This window comes from Rhagoletis zephyria, unplaced genomic scaffold (genome assembly GCF_001687245.7).
Source record: "Rhagoletis zephyria isolate East Lansing unplaced genomic scaffold, Rhagoletis_zephyria_1.1 Rzeph_scaffold_10464, whole genome shotgun sequence".
Lineage (NCBI taxonomy): Eukaryota > Metazoa > Arthropoda > Insecta > Diptera > Tephritidae > Rhagoletis > Rhagoletis zephyria.
The window spans coordinates 1-21,262 of record NW_016167542.1 but is presented as its reverse complement, the minus strand read 5'-3'; the positions used below and the strand labels follow the sequence as shown (position 1 = coordinate 21,262).

Below are 21,262 nucleotides of genomic sequence, written 5' to 3'. Positions count from 1 at the left end.
CTATTTTCTTGCGCAGTCAATAACTAAGCGCACTTTTCACACATCCGTCAGGAAAGAAAGAGAGCGAGAGAGATCTCCTGTTGGCCCATGCACACCAACGACGACATTGAGCATGGTAACGTATTACCGTTAATTAGATTTGAACTGAAAATAAAAAACAGAAAACGTGTAGATACCTTTTCATGCAAGTACAGTATGCAGCCAAATTGATCGCATAGATGTGACCAGCGCCCAAAAGTACCTCCTTCACCCTCTTCCTTGGGTTTTCATTGCCTAATAGTTTTTGAAATCATTTGAGTATAAGTTTTCAAAGGGCTTCAGGAAAATGAAAATTTGATAAAATTTGATTTTGAAGCATTGTCTAGATTTGCTATGGATTTTTTGGATCTGCGGGGCTCCTCTGTTATGCGATGTGAAGGAGAAATGCGATGCATAGGCAATCGCCACAGCGTACTACTTACGATTTATTTGCTTATCGGCGGTGCCCCTAATTTTTTTTTTGTGTTTCGAGATCACGTATTTGGGGCACTGTATGCATGGAAACTTAAATGCATAAAATGTATCTGTACATACTTACATAGATATGACCTACCAATTACGCACTCAAATGTATGTACATATGTAAATACTAGTTTTCAATACACTCGAAATTTCGTTTTTTAGAACGGAAGATTCTCTGTGAATAATATAGTATTGGTAACTGACCAACGTCTAGCTCGTGAAATTAGCCGCATAGTTTACCCGTAGTAGTGGTGGTAGTCTCGGAACTAGCATTCTTCAAATAAATCTGAATTCATGTTTTTTTTTTGCTTTGTTTGTAACCTTTGAAAAAAGAAATCAATGCAGAGCTTTAGTTTGTAGCTTTAGCAGGAAGCAAAACCAATTTGTTATTGAATTCGGATTTAAAAATTCTTAAGCAAAAACTAGATAGTGACAACTAACCAATACACGACCAACTAGATACAAATATACATACAAATGTATGTGGATTAAAACTCACTCTTTTAAGCTTTCTCATCTCAGATCATGGAGAACACAGAATAGCGCTATGCCAACAATAAAAAGTATGGCGGAAAATTACATACTTACCTCTCGAATTTGAGGCAGTAGCTTGATTGGCAGATATCAATTTATTTTTTTTCTGTAAATTTCATTAAACTTTGAACGAGGTCCTATCGAACTCAGAAGCTTTTTTTTATATTTATGATAACCANCGAAAAAGCTATCACTTCTACCATTTTTTTCAAATTGTTGTTGCTTTTCCACAATAAGCTTTCATTAAAAAACGGCCTCAAGCTCAATAAAAATGGTTGAATTTTATAGAAATATATGTAGTTCATACAACAACATAAACCACACGAATCCATTTCTTCATTTCATGCAGAACTCGGATAAATTGTAGGAAATACCAAGAAATTCCAAAGAAATTTTCAATTTTTCAATTTGATTTCTTAGAAAATTACCGCTGATCTTTGAGAATTTATTTTGCCAAGGGTGGTGCGCATTTTCTACTACAAAAAAAAAAAAAACAAAACACATGAACACAATCTTTTTACCTCCCTTTTATTAGCTCGGGATGTAACTATGTAATATTGATGCGCCTAAAAGATGCAGCGATTTCTATTCTCAAGCTACATACCTGATGACAGTACGAATGGTAATTATAATAGCGATATATAATAATTTTATTTCATTACATGAAAGAGGCACCCAACACACTTCGCGAAAAAAATTCGCAAAAATCCACGGTAATTATTAGCGAGACCTGCTTTTTATTATATTAAAATTTAATGGGCTACAAAACTGTCTAAACAAATTTTTGCTAAGAAATTGCATTGAAAATTTGAAAATTTCTTGCATTTTCCCGAGTTTTTTATGAAATAAAAAAAAAATGTATTCTTGTGGTTTTTGCTATTAAATTAACTACATATATTTTTTAACCGACTTCAAAAAAGAAGGTGGTTAATAATTCGCCGGAATATTCTTTTTTTATGTACCCTTGTGCTCAGCTGATTAAGTCAAGTGACATTTTGACAGGTTTTNAAAAAAAAAAAAAAAACAAAACACATGAACACAATCTTTTTACCTCCTTTTTATTAGCTCGGGATGTAACTATGTAATATTGATGCACCTAAAAGATGCAGCGATTTCTATTCTCAAGTTACATACCTGCTGACAGTACGAATGGAAATTATAATAGCGATATATAATAATTTTATTTTATTACATGAAAGAAGGCACCCAACACACTTCGCGAAAAAAATTCGTAAAAATCCACGGTAATTATTAGCGAGACGTGCTTTTTATTATATTAAAATTGAATGGGCTACAAAACTGTCTAAACAAATTTTTGCTAAGAAATTGCATTGAAAATTTGAAAATTTCTTGCATTTTCCCGAGTTCTTTATGAAATTAAAAAAATTTATTCTTGTGGTTTTTGCTATTAAATTAACTACATATATTTTTTAACCAACATCAAAAAAGAAGGTGGTTAATAATTCGTCGGAATATTCTTTTTTTATGTACCTTTGTGCTCAGCTGATTAAGTCAAGTGACATTTTGACTGGTTTTGGGGCTTTTTTTCGTTTGTTTATATTTGTACGAAGTTTGAAATGTGGATTTATGTGGCGCTGGTTAGGTAAAGTGCTAAGAAAAGTAACCAAAACTACCGCATAACTTTGGACCACGTTAACCGATTTATATAATTTTTTTTTAGGAAAGGTGGTACCTCTATAAGTGGTCCCATTCCCATACTAACTTGGTTTAGATCCGATCGTTGGAACTTGAAGAAATGAACGGTACTCTTAAATTTATGTATGAGAATTGAAATCTGTTTCGTTTTTTGCTTAAACGTTACTTGTTTCATAATAACTTCATTATGATGGAAGAATAGGAATTTGAAGAAAAAGTGTTACAATAAAGGCACGCTGAGCAGGTTGGGTTTAAGTAAAACAACTTTTGGGAAATGTACTTAAATTTTCGTTTAGGTCCTTATAAAAAAGAAATGCGATGGAAGCGATAGTGTGAGAATTAGTATATTTTAGGATTAGATCTAAAGTGAGCTAACTCAAAAATCAGATCGGCAAATGTAACTGCTTATGGATCGTACAGATTCCAACGGATTTAATACAAAAAGAGTAGTTTTTTAGTTAGTGTANTTATATTTGTACGAAGTTTGAAATGTGGATTTATGTGGCGCTGGTTAGGTAAAGTGCTAAGAAAAGTAACCCAAACTACCGCATAACTTTGGACCACGTTAACCGATTTATATAATTTTTTTTTTAGGAAAGGTGGTACCTCTATAAGTGGTCCCATACTAACTTGGTTTCATTTAGGTCCTTATAAAAAAGTAATGCGATAGAAGCGATAGTATGAGAATTATATTTTAGGATTAGATCTAAAGTGAGCTAACTCAAAAATCAGATCGGCAAATGTAACTGCTTATGGATCGTACAGATTCAACGGTTTTAATACAAAAACAGTAGTTTTTTAGTTAGTGTTTATAATCATGAAGAAAATAATATTTGCATTCATTGGAGGTAAGTCCTATGCATTGATTTATGCAAAAAATTGTCCTAATTTTTTTGATTTGATCGCTTTTTAGATTAGATGTGGTGTGCGATATGAAGTACAAACATATGTGTATGAAGTTATATCATCAAACAATCTTGGAACTTCTCTCAAAAATTTTTTTTTTTTTTTTTTTTAATTTCGCATTATATTTCACCTACATAGTATTTATTAAATATGTGCATATATATGTATAGAATACATATTTACAAACCGCTCAAAACAGCCTCTGGCCATTACATCAACGGCAGCAGGCGTGAGTTTAGTCATCGACCTTCCAAATGGACTGTGAAGTTCAAGACAATTGGATTAGAATGCACTTGAAGACAGGCGAGGGCAAGTGACTACGAGGTTAGCGCCGCCCTCTGTCGAGCGGGCGGGGGTGGTGGTGGTGGTGGAGGTGGAGGTGATGGCCAGGCACCTGTTCGTCAGCAGTTAGCACTTCGTTCGCTGGTCAACAGTCGTCGTCGTCGTCGTCGTCATAGCACAGCGTATGTAGTCAATTGCCAATTGTGTTGTTGTCGTCGTCGTCGTCGTCGTCGTCGAGACTTTGGGAAGCCCTACATGGCCGACAAATCGGAAAATGTATGCGCGCTCAGGGACTCGGGATGTATTTGCTTCCGTGACTGCTGGACAGTTGTTTTTCGGNTTTCACCTACATAGTATTTATTAAATATGTGCATATATATGTATAGAATACATATTTACAAACCGCTCAAAACAGCCTCTGGCCATTACATTAACGGCAGCAGGCGTGAGTTTAGTCATCGACCTTCCAAATGGACTGTGAAGTTCAAGACAATTGGATTAGAATGCACTTGAAGACAGGCGAGGGCAAGTGGCTACGAGGTTAGCGCCGCCCTCTGTCGAGCGGGGGTGGTGGTGGTGGAGGCGGAGGTGATGGCCATGCACCTGTTCGTCAGCAGTTAGCACTTCGTTCGCTGGTCAACACTCGTCGTCGTCGTCGTCGTCATAGCACAGCGTATGTAGTCAATTGCCAATTGTGTTGTTGTCGTCGTCGTCGTCGTCGTCGAGACTTTGGGAAGCCCTACATGGCCGACAAATCGGAAAATGTAAGCGCGCTCAGGGACTCGGGAAGTATTTGCTTCCGTGACTGCTGGACAGTTGTTTTTCGATTTTTTGCCACTTCGGTAGGGCGCGCGTCAATGCATTCGTGTGCGAAGCAACGGAGCAGTGCTGTGAAATTTTTTAATATTTTTTATATTTTCTCTGTAATTGACATAACGTCAAACATAGCACGATTGTAAAGAGCTTTCACAGTTTGGGCGGCTGCTTACCTTACCTCTCAGCCGATTCTTCATTAGGGTTTAGAAATATTGTGAGAAATTTTCCTTTCTATTACACTTGCAATTTTTGGAATAAACTAAGAACTTATANGTTTTTTGCCACTTCGGTAGGGCGCGCGTCAATGCATTCGTGTGCGAAGCAACGGAGCAGTGCTGTGAAATTTTTTAATATTTTTTATATTTTCTCTGTAATTGACATAACGTCAAACATAGCACGATTGTAAAGAGCTTTCACAGTTTGGGCGGCTGCTTACCTTACCTCTCAGCCGATTCTTCATTAGGGTTTAGAAATATTGTGAGAAATTTTCCTTTCTATTACACTTGCAATTTTTGGAATAAACTAAGAACTTATATTTTTTTTTGCTTTCTATTTTCAGAGGTATATGGTATTTTTAATACGTTTTTACAAAGAAGAGAAACACGGAATCAGTTGTTGGCTGGGACAGGACAAACTTTAGGTTTTTTAACCCCAAAAATTGTGCAATAAGTAGAAGCGAGAGCGACAGCAGAAATCACTTGCAATCCATGTGAAAAGTGGAGCAAAACTTTAATTTAGTTTAAAATTAGCATATTCGAGCGTATTCGAGCGTATGTGCTGCACTGCAACATTGGTTGTTGCAACAACGGAAGTCACACGCCGCCACCCAACACCTACCGAAGTGGTGGTTAAGGAGCTACTCAAGAATCAATTGAAATCTTCATCGATCACAACAACATTGAGCGCAGAAAGGCAGTGCCAACCGCGCTCCTCCAAAAGTGCATAGCACAACGGTGGCCGAAACAAAGCGACGACCGCTGCATTGAATACAGCTGCAAAAGAGGCGGTAGCGATTCTTACAAAAGCGTTGTTTACTTTACTACTATATAACAAACATAGACAGTCCAGTAGTGGTCGGAACACCAGAGTGTGGTTAAGGGTGCGGCGTAAGCGGCCAAAAATTTAGCTAGCATGGAGTGCTGTTTATCGGAGGAGGCGAAGGAACAGAAGCGCATCAATCAGGAAATCGAACGGCAGTTGCGTCGAGACAAGCGCGATGCTCGAAGGGAACTCAAATTGTTGCTACTCGGTGAGTATTTTGCGTCGTATTTGTTGTTGTGGTTGTTGTTGTTGTAGCAGCATACAAATTCCCCAAAGACTTTTTGGGGAGTGTTGCTAGAGTGACAGTCATTGGCCAGATAGATATAAATCTGGGTCGTTCCGATTACGTAGACCCGACTGTCGTGGGAGCGTCGTATTTGTATGATTGTGTTGGTTGTTGTGACGCTCTACATTTCTTAACTGGTACGTAAATCCAGTTAGAACTTGGTGGAACCCTTAAGCCAAAATAGTAACTTTGACTGACGCCAAAGTAACAGCTTGGCTTGTCATAAAAGTAGATAGATTATTTTTGGTTGTTGATGCTTCCGATGATTTCCGAATGATTTCCGTCAGCAAACGAAAAATAACAATGAAGATGCCAAAAAGCCAAAATCGGCCGTCACTGAACATAATTTGACAAGGGAAAAAATCTCTTTCTCTCTTTGTTTATCGCCAATTATATAAGTTAATAGAGGTATTCATCCAACATCACAAACTACCGATAAACGTGATAAAATTATAAATTTGAATAATTTTTAAAAAAGTTTTCATGTGTTTTTATGCTGTTATTGCATGTGTAATTGTTTCTATCACACGATCCTTGGACGTCTCAGACAAGCTTTATCTGCAGGGCCGAAAATTTTAAGCCTTTGCTTGGAATTGCTTATTCATTGTTTCCAAGCTTAGTTTTAACGACCATTAATATTTCGCTTATTTTAATATATAAAGCTAAGTACGGATCAAGAAAAAAAAATTTCCATTCTTTTCTGTGTGTGAATAGTAGTGTCCATGAAATTTTGACATCTGAACTTGCACAGTCTGCTGTCTCACTCTTTATTCACGAAATAATTGAACGGGCGTATATTTATGTTGAAAACATAGGTTGTGCCTTGTGCTCTTTGTTCACAAAAGACTTTAGAAAACCTTAGTAGAGGGCCTATCAAATTTCATAAGAAAATTTGGCTTAAATTTTTCTGAGCTTTTCTTTTATCTGGATCGTTGGCAGTTTTCAACTTATTAGGTGCAATCCCGTATTCCTCGGACTCGGACTAGTAAAACTGTCAAAAAATAAAAATTCGCTCAGAGCGAGAGAGTAACATTGAAAAGTACGGGATCGCTTTCTAGTAAAAAATGGTAACTTCTGTCAACTTCAACATAACCTCCAAATTTTGGTTGTAAATTTTTGCTTATTTTGTATGTAAACACACTCAGCTCACACATGTAAATAACCAAAACTACTTTCAAATTAGTTAGAATCCACTTAAACAAGAAATTAAATACTTTTCAACATGAATTAGCAGAGTGCACTCTTCTTTTGTTTACAATTTGGTTGCCAAACACACTACAGCTGATCGTTTGACACATTTACCAGAATTTACCTGCAAAAACTTCTCGGACTAAAACTGGTAACTTCTGACAGAGAGAGAACCGTATTTACTCTCTTTTTTGTCCTCTCAATAGTCAGAGAACAGAGTACGGGATCGATTTCCAGTAAAATCTGACTGATTCTGACTATTTCTGACTAGTCCGGACTCGCACGGGATCGCAATTATTATATTATGAGATACGAGAAATTAGAGAAAAGAGGAAGAGGTTGATAGGTTATGTATTCGAATAGAAATTAGTAGTACGACTGAAAAGCATATTTATTTGTGTTGTTGGCTTGATCGGCCTAAGTAGCAGAACAAAATAAGAAACAAAAGTACAATATGCTTCAGGAACTAACGGTGCATATGTATTTTCGTTACTATCGGTTGAAACTCAATTAAACAACTTTTTAAGTGAATAAAATAATGGTATTTCTATTCTTTCATTCCTTGCAGGCACTGGTGAATCAGGAAAATCGACATTTATTAAACAGATGCGTATTATTCACGGCAGCGGTTACTCCGACGAAGATAAACGGGGTTACATTAAATTAGTCTATCAAAATATATTCATGGCCATGCAGTCGATGATCAAGGCTATGGATATGTTGAAAATTTCTTACGGCAAAGATGAGCACGGTGTAAGTAAAATCTTAGAAAATTAATGTTAAAATTTAAAGGCCAAAATACAATAGCGCAGTGGCAGTGGCAGTGACAGTTTTTCAAATCAGCTGTTACTGCAAATATTGGCAGTCACTGCCGCAGCAAATACAATACGGCGTTGTCAGTGGCAGCTTTTTTTTGGCATTCCCTTTTGTTTGTTTACATTTTTGTTGTTGTCTTTTAGGCTTCAGTGACATGAATAGATAGAAGTTGTCTGCATTTTATTTATGTCAAATTCAGCATGCGAAGTTTAGAATTTAGGCTAAACTGAGCAGTACTGCCAGCTGCCACTGCTGTATTGTGAGTCGCTTCATTGGACAGCACACTTTCTAAAAAACAGCTGATTTCGAAAAACTGCCACTGCCACTGCGTTATTGTATTTTGGGCTTAAAACTAACCGTAGCAGTCACTGTATGCACTTGAGATGTTTCGAATATCATATTTTTCACATTCGCGAATGCGAATGTGCGAATGAGAATGTTAGAAATAACATTAAAAAATCTATAATCAACTGTAGCATACATATGTATATCGTCGCCTGGGTAAAAGATTGTCGTATGTTACGCATTCGCAAAATATTCGTGTCATTTGATGCGAATGCAAATGTGTAAAATGATGCGAATCATTTGCATAACGAATGCGAATGCAAATATTTGCAACATCCCTGGTATGCACATACAGTTTTGGCCAATACAATAGCACCCCCATTTTAAAGTGATATTGTTTGCCACTCATGTTTATTTATTTATTTTTAGGAATTTTCTATTAAAATACAGTTCATTCTCTAACAAAACGCATATAAACCCAAGTTTAAAACTTTCAAGAAAACTACAAAAAATTCAGTAAATTTTCACCAAAATTTTAAACTTTTTTCTCAGAAGTGTTAGAATTTTTTCAAGTGGCTAAAAATTACCTTGGATTTTTTTTGGATTTTTTCGCCGAAGGCGTTGCGGGTTTCTTCCATATAAAAATAAATTGTGTTTATTCGTTATACGGAAGCAAATGCGACAAAAAAAAATCTAAAAAATCAACGGTAATGTTTAGCCACTGGAAACTTGGACATTATGCGACTAAAATTAAATGAGCTATAAAACTGTGTACTCAAAAAAATTCTAACACTTCTGAGAAAACTTGGGTTTATATGAGTTTGATAGAGAATAAAAATTAATTAAACATAAGTGGCAAACAATATTACTTTGAAATGGGGGTGCTATAGATATGTGCAATCCTGCGAGTGGAAAATAAAAGGGACACGACATTTTCACCAGGTTTGGCTATTTTCCTTTTGTTTGCTTAATGTTTATTATTATTTTATAAAAATACAGCTGACTATCTTACAAAACCAGTGCAAATTTTAATAGAAAAATTCAGCAAAATTTTACAACAACAACCATTTTGTTAAGAATTTTTAGAAAAAATCGTAAGTATGCAGTTTTATAGCCCATTTCAATTGGCTAAGATTTTTGTTGAAGTTTTCTCATTTTTCTACATAGTTTCAAATTTGGACCTATCGGGTTTTTGTTAGATAATCAGCTGTATTTTTATATAAAAAAATGAACATTAAACAAACAAAAGAATAAATAGCCAAAACTGATGAAAATATCGTGTTCATAATGTTTTTCACATTACTATATGTACATATATTTAAATGGCATATATGAAGCAATTACTTATTTCCTGTAGACTGACTCACTAACTTGTAACTTCTTTAAACAGGAGCTTGGCGAACTGGTGATGAGTATCGATTACGAAACAGTCACCTCATTTGAAGATCCATATTTGTCAGCTATTAAAACGCTGTGGGCGGACACTGGCATACAAGAATGTTACGATCGACGAAGAGAATACCAACTCACAGATTCGGCAAAATAGTGAGTACTTTAAATTTGTGTTTTTGAGAGTGTGTTTTGGATGGCAATACCTAATGCTATAAATGAAAAAAAAATAATTCAAGGCTTTATGACGATGAAGATGCATATTATAAAATGTATATATGTTTATATATATATTTATTAGTTATCTGATGGATCTCGATCGCGTGGCTCAACCAGATTATTTACCAACCGAACAAGATATTTTGAGAGTACGTGTGCCGACAACGGGGATAATTGAGTATCCCTTCGATTTAGAAGAGATTCGATTTAGGTACAGCATATAAAACCGCACAGCAATTGCTAGTGCTTTGGTTATTTTTGTTAAAGTTTCTACTAATTTGTCTTATTACTTATTTAATATAAAAGTCTGCTAATCCTAAAATATTTATTAAAAAAAAACGAAAATCGTTTGATTTGTTTTCGTCGTTTTGTGCATGTGTGATTTACGTGTCATTTTGTGTTCGCCACTAACCATTTTTTTTTTGTTTTTTTTACTTTGCTGGAATTTCAAATTATGTAAACGAGAGATAGAGTTCAGCTATTTCGTGTGTACGTTAGGGTGGTTCTTCTTATGCATTTTGTCGGAAGATGATTCTTCGAATTAAAATATCCACACATTATTTAAAAGATATGCATTTCGTATTGGTCATTTAATTCAACTTGAAATTTAACAGGAATGTGAGCTCATGTTTACGTTTTTGGTTTGACAATGCGCAGCTATCTCAGCGATCTTCCGCGTATCGAACTGCCAGACTTTCTGCCCACCGAGCAGGATATTTTGCGTGCTCGTGTGCCCACCACAGGGATACTTGAATACCCATTCGACTTGGACGGTATTGTATTTAGGTATACATTTTTTGTTTTTGGAGACAAAAAAAAGAAAAAGTGCAAAAGTACGGCTAGAAAAGAAAATACACTATTTCGTAAAAATGTTCTGGCTAAGATCTTTTAGAAAAGTTTTGAATGCTTCATTGATCATATGCTTTAGTTTCGTTGCTTCTCCATTAAACCGCAAGTATTTAGTATATATCGCTATCATCAATGCAAACGGCCGCATTTGGCAATTTTTGGAGTGAAACTTCATTAACGGAGGTAGTGAAACTAGAAGTCGTCACCAAAAAAAAAAAGTGACACTTGGGATGAAACGGAAGTGCAACTTTCTTCCGTCTCTCTCTGCTTCCGCCTGTATTAATATTAGGAATGATTTACCAGATTGCTAAGCAGCGGTTTTTGAAGTTAGTACTGACTAAGGTTGAATGGAGATAAAGACAAAAAAAAATATTAAGATTTGGGATGAGATTAAGATTAACTGTTAATCGCTTCTATGGGCGTAGTTTAATTCATATGCATAATTTTATACCAATTGAAATATTCTGAATTAGCATAGTCAAGAAATAAACCGTTAGAAGTATCACTTCCGCGGTGTAGCTCAGCCACATAGTATTTTGTAAACATATTGCATTGATTTCATATCAGATGGCCAACCAAAAAAATTATTTTTATATTTTGAAAAATTGCCTTTTTATTGACCCTTTACAACAGCTCCTGTTTGTAATTTTAACGAGCTCCTGGAAAATTTGAAGTTCGCCAAATAGTGCATTTCGCTTTGAAGACATAAACTTTCATTTGTTTGCTTTTTACTAATTACTTCTGGTGTATATATTTATCAACTAATATTTTATTCCTTCTTCTATATACCCGCTATTTTTTTCTCCTTGCTATTTCCTCTTCCGCTTTTACAAAAATCAATCAACTGATTTCGTTTGTATTTATCGTCAATTCCCGTACTTTGCTTAGAATGGTGGACGTGGGTGGTCAGCGTTCCGAAAGAAGAAAATGGATTCATTGCTTTGAGAATGTGACATCAATCATATTTTTGGTTGCGCTATCGGAGTACGATCAAATTTTGTTCGAATCAGATAATGAGGTAAGTTAAACACAAGTTAATAAATAAATAAGTAGAGAGTGTTCATGGAACTAAGTATCTTTTCATTCGCAGAATCGCATGGAAGAATCAAAAGCTTTATTTAGGACTATTATTACGTATCCGTGGTTCCAAAACTCATCAGTTATTCTTTTCTTAAACAAGAAAGACTTGCTAGAGGAAAAAATTATGTATTCGCATTTGGTAGATTACTTTCCCGAATATGACGGTGAGTAGTGTACCCTTGCATATACAAACTTATTTAAGTAGCTGTAAAATATTGCATTCCAATATCTAAGTGGCAATTGTGTTAATTTTGCCCATATATCCTTTATTATATTGACAATTTATGAATAACTTAAGGACCGAAATGTGATCACGCTGCCGCTAAACAATTTGTCTTAAAAAAATATCTGGCTGCGAATCCTGACCCAGAACGTCAGTGCTATTCCCATTTCACAACAGCTACAGGTTACACACAAAATATAATTTTCACAATGCTTTTCAGTGCTTGTTGGTGATCTAAGCGCTATTGAGATTCGAGTTAAGCTAGGCACACACTGTATTGACTTAGTTTTATGCAATATATACATTTATGTATTTGTATGTACATACATATTTAGCTGAAGTACTTACTATATGTATGTATGTAGTAGTGTATTGATTTAGAAATGTTATAACAGTATCGCTTGTATGTGCTCTTTTTCCATATTCTTCAACTTAATGCTATTTAGGTCCACAAAGGGATGCGATTGCCGCCCGAGAATTCATACTTCGCATGTTTGTAGACCTTAATCCAGATTCCGAAAAAATCATATATTCTCATTTCACCTGTGCTACGGGTAAGTACATATCGGCACGTATTTAAATAATTGCGAGTAATTGACAGAATTGTATGTACGTATGTATGTATGTGTGTGTGTGTGTGTGTGCGTATCAGAGTGAATAATTTTGAAATATTTTAAGTGAATGATTAGGCAAATGAAAGCGGAGATTTTGATTGAATTGAACAGCGGCGGTATTGACTTTCTTCTCGGACGTGAGGTAATCAATTATTTAAATCATAAAAATCACGGTAATGATGCGCTATTTTGCATTTAAACTGTAATGCTTCTGTAGTATAAAGCCTGTAGTTGATGGATATGTAAGCTCACTTGCTAGACTTTGGAAGGTCTAATGTTGTTGCCGTTTAGTTTTGAGTTATCTTGGATATTCTATTAAATAATTAATTAAAATATTTAAATCTGTACCCAAATATGCGCACGCACACCTTTTGGATTCTGCGACATCGTACTTCGCGAAATTTCGAACAGATACTGAAAACATTAAACTAGTGTTCTGCGCTGTAAAGGATACCATAATGCAAAATGCTCTAAAGGAATTCAATCTGGGTTAAATGGTCATCGTTAATTGACGACTAACCGAAATTGGACTAAACTAAACGCTTCATGTGTTGCGCATCTAATTATCTACATACTTGCCTCTACCCATCGCACCGTCTTGTGTATTTGCTTCGCTACTTAATACATACGTACATATTACGATTTTAACAATCAACATTGGCTTATTATGCTCGCAAAAAAAAATTTTAAAAAATATAAATATTCATTTTAATAAAAAGAAAATAAATTTAACTAATTTCCACAAATTTTAAAAATAACGATGCCACTTAAAAGAGTTATATCGTTAAATTTGGGTTTCTTAAATGTAACTAATTTATTTAAGCAATCGTTAATAAAACACATTGTACAACATGGTTTCACTTTCGCTGTTCAGTCAACGATGATGGACCTGCTGATCTCGCGCTCCAAAGTAACGAAATATTGTTTCGTACCATCTTAGCTGGTTTACATTCTTCCAAAGGCATCGCAGTCCAGCTATAAGTTATTTTTTATCTGCATAGTATAGTCTATATGCCAGAAGCACGAATGTGCAAATTTATCAGTTTTGAGTTATTTTGGCTTGACTTGGTTAACCTTTGGATGTTCCGTTATTATACCAAAACCCAGGATACAATGCGTACACGGAAACCACATATTTTAAAATTTTGATTGCATAAATGTAGAGTTAATAGTTGATTTCCACCAAGCCTTAACTGCAGTTTATGCCTCTTGGAAAAGGAGAAGGTGGTAGTTTTCCACCTTTTAAGTAAAAGGAAACGAAAGGAAAAAAACAAAAATTAAGAAAAAAAAACCTTTCCGATGACCCCATGTTGTTATTATTTGAACATTTCCGAGCTCCGAGCTGCAGTTAAGCCTTTGGTGGAAATAGCCTATTAATTTTTATTTTTTTCCTTTTGGTTGCTTCTACTTAATAGGTGGAATTACCCCTTTCGAGTTGTAATCTCCGTTTTTCAAACGGCATAAACTGCAATTAAGGCTTGGTGAAAATCAACTATAAGTCTCGTGAAAAAAAAAAATTCAAACTTGATTTCCCAAAATGCGACCAAAGTAGTAAGCGCGCTCAAATTCCGCAGAATTCTCGCATATGGTATATTCCATTGTCACGGATGGGACATTTTCACAGCAAAATTTTTCTTTCTTTTTCAGATTTAGGTATATCGCACGTTTAATAATCATGTAGCTTCTGCAATTCACTTCCGAGTGAATTTCAACCACTGCCAATTTGCATTCAAAACGAATTTGACTCAAATTCATTCGAAACTGAATTGCGGAACCTGCCTGAATATAGAAAAGTAATTAAATATTTACGTTTTTGAAGATTTCAGCAATGAATAAGCTTTATAAGAAGAATATATTAAGCCTAAAAGATGGCAAAACTTCCCAAAAATGGACCTTCTATCTTTTTGTATAACAACTGTATGAATTCATCAAACTTTGAATGCGTTTTACCACAAAATTGAAATTTCGAAATAATTCTGTATATTATTAAACGTGGGATATAGTTCACTAAATTCGAAAGAAATGGATACATAATTTTATCTGCGAGAATACTGTGCTGTTTCGTCTATAACGGTCTGGAAAAAATATACACTGTGGAGGAAAACTATTTTATGGAAACTCTGTAAATTTATTACACATTTCATTCTGAATTAAGTAGAGCCAGGAATATTAATAAAGTAAAAACCGCAAAAATCGTAATTTAATAATAGATAGGCGCTTACACATATGTTGGTGTTTGGCCGAGTTTCTCCTCCGATTTGTGGCGTGCGCCTTGATGTTATCACACAAAGAGGAAGGACCTACAGTTTTACGCTGACTCCAAACGGCGATTGTTTTTTTTATCAGAAGTTGTTTTTTTCGTGGCAGAAATACATTCGGAGGTATGCCATTGCCTGCCGAGGGGCGACCGCTAGTAAAAAAAAAAACGTGGCCTTCGGAATGGACTATAATTAGACTCTAATCAATTGAGGTCTGGGCACCAGCTGGCCAATCATCCGTCCAAAATGAAGCTCGTAATATGATTAGGTGTCGATTTTCATTTATGAAGTGGAGCGAAGTCTTGTTGAAACTATTACAGAAGCCGGCTTTTAAGCACGTTGAACCCTCGGAACGAGTTTGGAGGCATGTCGTGATGACAAAGCATACCTATCGTGGAATTTTTTTTTCGGAAGTAAGAATTCATTTGTGAACGTTTTTTGTGTCCTGGCGAATAAGGCAAATCACGTTTTACGGGCACATTGCGTAAATGTCACTTTTCAAATAGCCGTTAAGTTATTCTGGGTAATGCTGACCGATTACTGAGAATGGGTGTCTTCTAGTCGCGTGCCAACACTTTCTCTATTAGTAAGTTGATACATAACAAGTAAGAAAGTCTAAGTTCGGGCGGAGCCGAACATTAAATAAATACCCGGCGCAAGTTTTAAATATATGTTTTTCACCTTTCCGAAAACTACCGCTACATGGTAAGCAGGGATGGTTTTAACCCATATTTTATACATCTTCGATAGAACGTTCAGTTAGAAATAATGAGATAAACTTACATATATAGTCATATGTGGGCGGCATCATGCCCATTTTCCAAAATTCCAAATAATGTAACCTATTTTCCAATCCCTTGAAAGTATCAATTTTGAGTAAATTAGCGTCTTTAAATTTCGAAATATAGAAGTTTCAAGCATTTCTGAAATTTACCGTTATATGAAAAGTTGCCGTAATTTTAGTCCGAGTTCAATAATTTTCAACATAACATTTTGCTTTTATGTGCCAAGTACAATAACAATACCGAGTTTTGAACAAATTGGTAGAACGGTTACCGAGATACATATATGTGATCATAAGTGGGCGGTGCCACGCCCATTTTCCAAAATTTTATCATAAACGTATTTCTTGGTAAAGATTTATTGCAAGCATCAATTTTGAATAAATTAGCTGTAGTATTTACTGATTTATCGAAGATTTCATATTTCTCTAAATTACCGTTATATGGGATGTGGACGTGGTTATTGTCCGATTTTAAATATTTGGTACGTTGTACCAAGGCAAACAACTGAGCCAAGTTTGGGAGAAATTGGTGGAGCGGTTACCAAGATATAAACATAAAATCATAAGTGAGCGTGGCTGCGCCCATTTTCCAAAAATTTGTAATATTCCTATTTCTTGTCTAAAAATGATTTTAAATATCAATTTTGAGTGAATAAACTTCAGTAGTTACTAAAATATCGCAGTTTTCGTATTTCTGAAAATTACCGTTATATGGGAGGTAGGCGTGGTTATTGTCGAATTTTGCCCATTTTCAATACGATCCGTCCTACGCCCGAAAGAAGTACACGTACCAAGTAAATTTTTAATCGAGTTATCGTGTGCGCAGACGGACGGACGGACAGACAGTCACCGCTTAATCGATTTCTCTTTTCATTCTGATCATTTATGTATACATTTGTCTATATCTATCTCGATTCGTTTTGCCTGTTACAAACAACCGTTATGTGAACAAAGTTATAATACCCACGGGCAAAAGTGCGCTCGAGTATACAAATTCAAAGTGATGATGGGCTGCAAATACATACATAGGTATATTAGCAACCAGATAGTAGGAGCTTTAAGGGGGTGATAAGTGCACGGTTTGAAAGGGGTTTGCGCACTTAGATGCGCATATATCGCACACGTTCTTCAAAAAGGTATTAACCCGAAATTAAGAAAACACTAAAGATTATTTCGTACTTGTAAATCATATAGTAGGCATGCGAGACATTACTTCAGAATTTTGCTACAAATAACAACGAAATTTGGGTGCCGCTTTTGCCAGAAGGTAAATAAATGGTAGGTGAGAATTTTTAGCGCATTATATCAAAAATTACAATCGTAGTATTCATCTAAACCGATAACTTTATCAAACAGATAATCTTATAAGTTTACGCACTGTGTTACATGAACGACCCACACTCTCTTTTCGTTTACACATGCGACAATAGTCGTGTTTTCTTGGGTTATAGAGTACAGTATAACTTTATACTACTAGCACGAAGATAAAGAAAATTATAGAAACTAACTCACTAAATGAGAAACAATTATATTTACGGGATAATATCTTTTTAAATATATATAAAGGGTATTCAGGCTATACTCGTTAAGGTCTTAATTCGGTATTCGGTAACTCCCACCATTGTTTTGTTATTGTAAATTTGCGAATATATCATTACCAACTTAACGAGGTGGTGTAAGTCTGATAATGTGGTAATACATGCGTAAAAATGTCATTTGATTCCTTTCTGTCACTTATTTTCTGAAAGTTTCTCGTGCGAAAAGTGTATGCATTTTATCAAAAGTTCAATAAATCTTTCTGTCGTGGAATTCATAAATGTTTATAAATAAATAAACTTCACGTCAGGATCATATCGTTGTTGCTGAATTTGCGTGCAAAATTTGTATGCGGATCCCGATTAATGCCCAAGAAAACATAGCTAGAGTTGCGACAGAGTTGCATTGGCTTCAGTTTATCAAGTTTATTCAGTGAAATCGCTGGAGAAATTTATCAGGAATGTGTAAACGAGTTCCCATACAAATTTTGACAGTTCATTTATAAGTTTATACGGTTTACAATGCATTTATAAGGTTTGATGAATACCCTTAATATTTGAATTAACACACTTTTGAAGAGCATATGCCGTTTGTACAGTGACGAGCAAAAGTATTAACACAGAGAATTTTTCGCAATGTACTTTCTACTACCCAAAAAAAAAAACATAAAAATAAAATCTCTAAATTTTGTGCAAACTCAGGAAAATTCAATAAATTTGCGCACTAAATCGCAACGTTCTATACAACAAAGTGTCAGTTTGAATTTGAATATCTTAAGTTCCTGCAAATCAAAGTCGTAGTTACTATTTAGTCAACGTTATCCTCCGCAGACGTTGAATGATGGAGGGCGATAAGAGTCTTGTTTTTATTTTGATTTATAATGAGGTAGAGAAAGCTGTGTGATTGCGTTATTGTGGTATGTTTGAAAAAGTATGTGTGATATAATATTAAAGGTGGTCCATATATAAATAAGCAATCCAAACGCTAAATAATAGGAGGGGTATTCTCGAAGTGTTGCATAGCCCTTGCACGGTAAACGAATTGCACGGATTGCATGGTTAAAACCGGTTTTCCTATGGCACAGCTTTGCAAACCATGCAAAGGCTTTGCAAGACTTGGAGAATACCCCTAATATTTGTATGTGTTTGGACGTTTTCGGCTTAAAAAAGAATAAAGAAAATTGAGGTGAATACATACAGACGTACAACTTTTGTATACCTTTATGCGCTGCTATGTACCTATGTACATTAGACTGTCCCAAAAATATATGGAATTTTTTTTTTTTGCAAATTTTGATATGCATAGACTATATTTGTGCGTTTTAGCCTAAATAACATACATATATATATGAAGTTTTATGGCCATAAAAAAGTATAACCCGTGCCGACTTTAGTTGAAGTTTTCGTTAATAACTTGAATTAATCGTCCATGGAAACTTTGGAAATGCGAAAAATTCGATGTTACTCATATTTTAGCGCATTTATCCCAAGGACATCGAAAAAAAATAATTAAACTAAAAAATCGTTTACAATTTGTATGCTTCAATATCCTTATATATATTAATAGGATTTAAATTAAACTAAGATTCTCCAAAATGCATTCAAAATTCAAAATCTTGAAGGATACATTTTTTTTTTTTTTTTTTTTTTTTATTAATTTTTGACATTTTCCTAAGGGCCAATCGAAAACAAAAGTTTATAATTAATCTTATTTTGTGTATGCTTTTGGAAATATAATTTATGGTGCTTTGGAAAAAATCTTGACTACCTGTTAAAAAAAAAAATTAAAAACGCAGATTTACTAAATATTATGCCCTAATACTGTATATAGTGGTAGTATAGCGAACTGCACAAAGATTATTATGGCAAGGTGACCAGAATTTTGTAACATTCCAGGAGGACAAATCCTCCACATTGAAAACACAAAAAATTTTTATATTTATTTTAACACATAAATAACGAATAAATTAACAAATCCAAGTTTCTCTAAACACAAGTCGAAAAAGTTAATAGTACACTGGATCATGAAAGAATTAACGGTACTCCTAAATTTTTATATGAGAATTGATGTTGGTTGTGTTTTTGGCTTAAACCTTACTTTTTAAATTATCGCCAAAGTTCGATTATAATTTTGTATCAACGCTATACCTCGTTCAGAAATATATTAACATATTTAATACTTTTAATCGTCTCTAAGGCAGCCAACTTCAGGGTCATAGTTTAGAGAATTTTACGCCTAGAAAAACCTTTATCCCTTATTTATAACTTTTCCTAACGGTTTAAAAGTTTTAACATTTTTAATGAAAAAAAAAAAAATTCAATCCAACAGCGGGTATCATCGTTGTCCCAACCGGCACGCTTGGAAAATGTTAAATTTCTGTGTAAATTATATAACTAATGCCGATTTCGTTTCTACCGAAAAATGCAACCTTCTTTTTGCCCTCTACGCACAAACACAAAGAAGAAGGCGATGAGAAGGCAACGTTTTTTGTAGAAACGAAATCGCCATAAGTTTTATACATTATCAGTTTCGTAATAAAGTGATATTTGACTTCAAGTATTAATAGTTTGACTTTTGTCAAATCAATAGTTAAAGAGAATTTACTAAAAGTGAGAGCAAAAAACGGGTTAAAATATCCCACGCGTCACTTTGGAATGCCCCTTTGGTTTTTTGGCACAGTCTAATGTACATACAGTGTTGGACATATCATTTTGGGCCAAATTCAAAATGACATTGTTTGCCCTTAATGTGTATTTATTAATTTTTAATATTTTTGAATTAAAATACAATTCATTCTCCAAATACCATATAGACCTAAGTTTAAAACTATTTAGATAAAAAAAAAAAAAAATGCATCAAATTTTCATCCAAATTTCAAACTAAAATTAAATAGGCTATACAACCATGATAAAAACATTAGAAGGTAAAATCATTCTCTCATTCGTCGGCCATGATTTTTTTGTCTGACGTTTGCAAACATTTTAAAATTATATAAAATTGAAAATAAAAGAATGAAATCCCTATAAACATTTTGGCGAACGTTCGAAAATAACCTTCGATATCCAATATGCATACCGAACTGAGAACGAACTCATAACCAACCAAACACTCGAGATGGGTTCGAAAAAGAATGGAAACCATAGTAACGAGAGAGGAAGTGAAACCCAGCTAAGTCTCGAAGGGAATTATAAGACAATCACTCTCTCATAAAAATTTCAATTCGATAATGGACTGGATCTCGAATTCATAACAAAGGACAAATACATTGGATAACGAAGGTTCCGTTTTGCTGGAGAATGGCCTGGTTCTCGAATCGAATTCTAACGTAATCCACATTCGTTATCGAAGGTGAGACTCGGAAAAACTGATTCGTTTTCCAATCATTTTCAAATTGTTAACCAAGCCCCATGTGTGATTGTGTGTGAGCTTGAGTTGGAATTTTAAAATTATATTGCTGGCAAGCGTCAAACTGCCTCTCAATGGTTTTATCTTGGTATGTTTTTATCATGTATAAAACTGTATACTCAAAAAATTTTAACACTTCTGAGAAAAAAGTTTGAAATTTGGGTGACAATTTTATGCAATTTTGTGCATGCTATGGAGGTACTGCTTTATTCATACAATGCATGCGACAAATACGTATATCGCCACCATCAATGCAAAAGGCTCTATTTGACATATTTGAAATTTTTACAGGAGAAGCAAAACCTTTTCAAATTTTCATAGAAAATTCTTAAAAGGCTTAACAATTATCGTACTTTATGGCTATTAATTGTGGTATAAGGGTGCTTCCAGAGCATTCTAACGGCATATATATGGATATAAACTCATTTCCGAAAAATGTGTCAAATAGGGCTTTTTTGCATAGATAGTGTCGATATGTAAATCGTATGCATTTATTTGCAATTATCCATTACTAATCAACTCTCTCATCTTTGGCCTTTTTTTTTTAGATACTGAAAATATTAGATTCGTGTTTGCAGCTGTTAAGGATACGAT

At 34.6% G+C, this 21,262-nt stretch overlaps 1 protein-coding gene across 5 annotated transcripts; it reads left to right on the top strand.

Annotated features, from left to right (window-relative positions):
• Positions 1-5,223: 5,223 nt before the first annotated feature.
• LOC108376458 (G protein alpha q subunit) lies at positions 5,224-13,368 on the top strand. 5 transcript variants are annotated; one of them, XM_017632678.1, is made up of 9 exons: positions 5,224-5,944; positions 7,779-7,963; positions 9,702-9,856; positions 10,002-10,130; positions 10,577-10,705; positions 11,657-11,786; positions 11,859-12,012; positions 12,518-12,625; positions 13,097-13,368. In XM_017632678.1, the coding sequence occupies exons 1-9, from the start codon at positions 5,827-5,829 to the stop codon at positions 13,177-13,179; spliced, it is 1,191 nt and encodes a 396-aa protein (XP_017488167.1). In that variant the 5' UTR covers positions 5,224-5,826; the 3' UTR covers positions 13,180-13,368. The 5 variants fall into 5 exon arrangements, with proteins under 5 accessions (XP_017488167.1, XP_017488170.1, XP_017488166.1 ...); XM_017632681.1 differs by lacking the exon at positions 10,002-10,130; XM_017632677.1 differs by lacking the exons at positions 10,002-10,130; positions 12,518-12,625 and adding an exon at positions 12,147-12,254.
• Positions 13,369-21,262: the final 7,894 nt, after the last annotated feature.

Bases quoted from the DNA above. Each gene is read 5' to 3' on its own strand.
- LOC108376458 (XM_017632678.1), top strand. From the start codon at position 5,827: ATGGAGTGCTGTTTATCGGAGGAGGCGAAGGAACAGAAGCGCATCAAT. The intron at 9,857-10,001 runs GTGAGTACTTTA...TATATTTATTAG, and splicing joins CTCACAGATTCGGCAAAATA to TTATCTGATGGATCTCGATC. The intron at 11,787-11,858 runs GTAAGTTAAACA...TTTCATTCGCAG, and splicing joins TGTTCGAATCAGATAATGAG to AATCGCATGGAAGAATCAAA.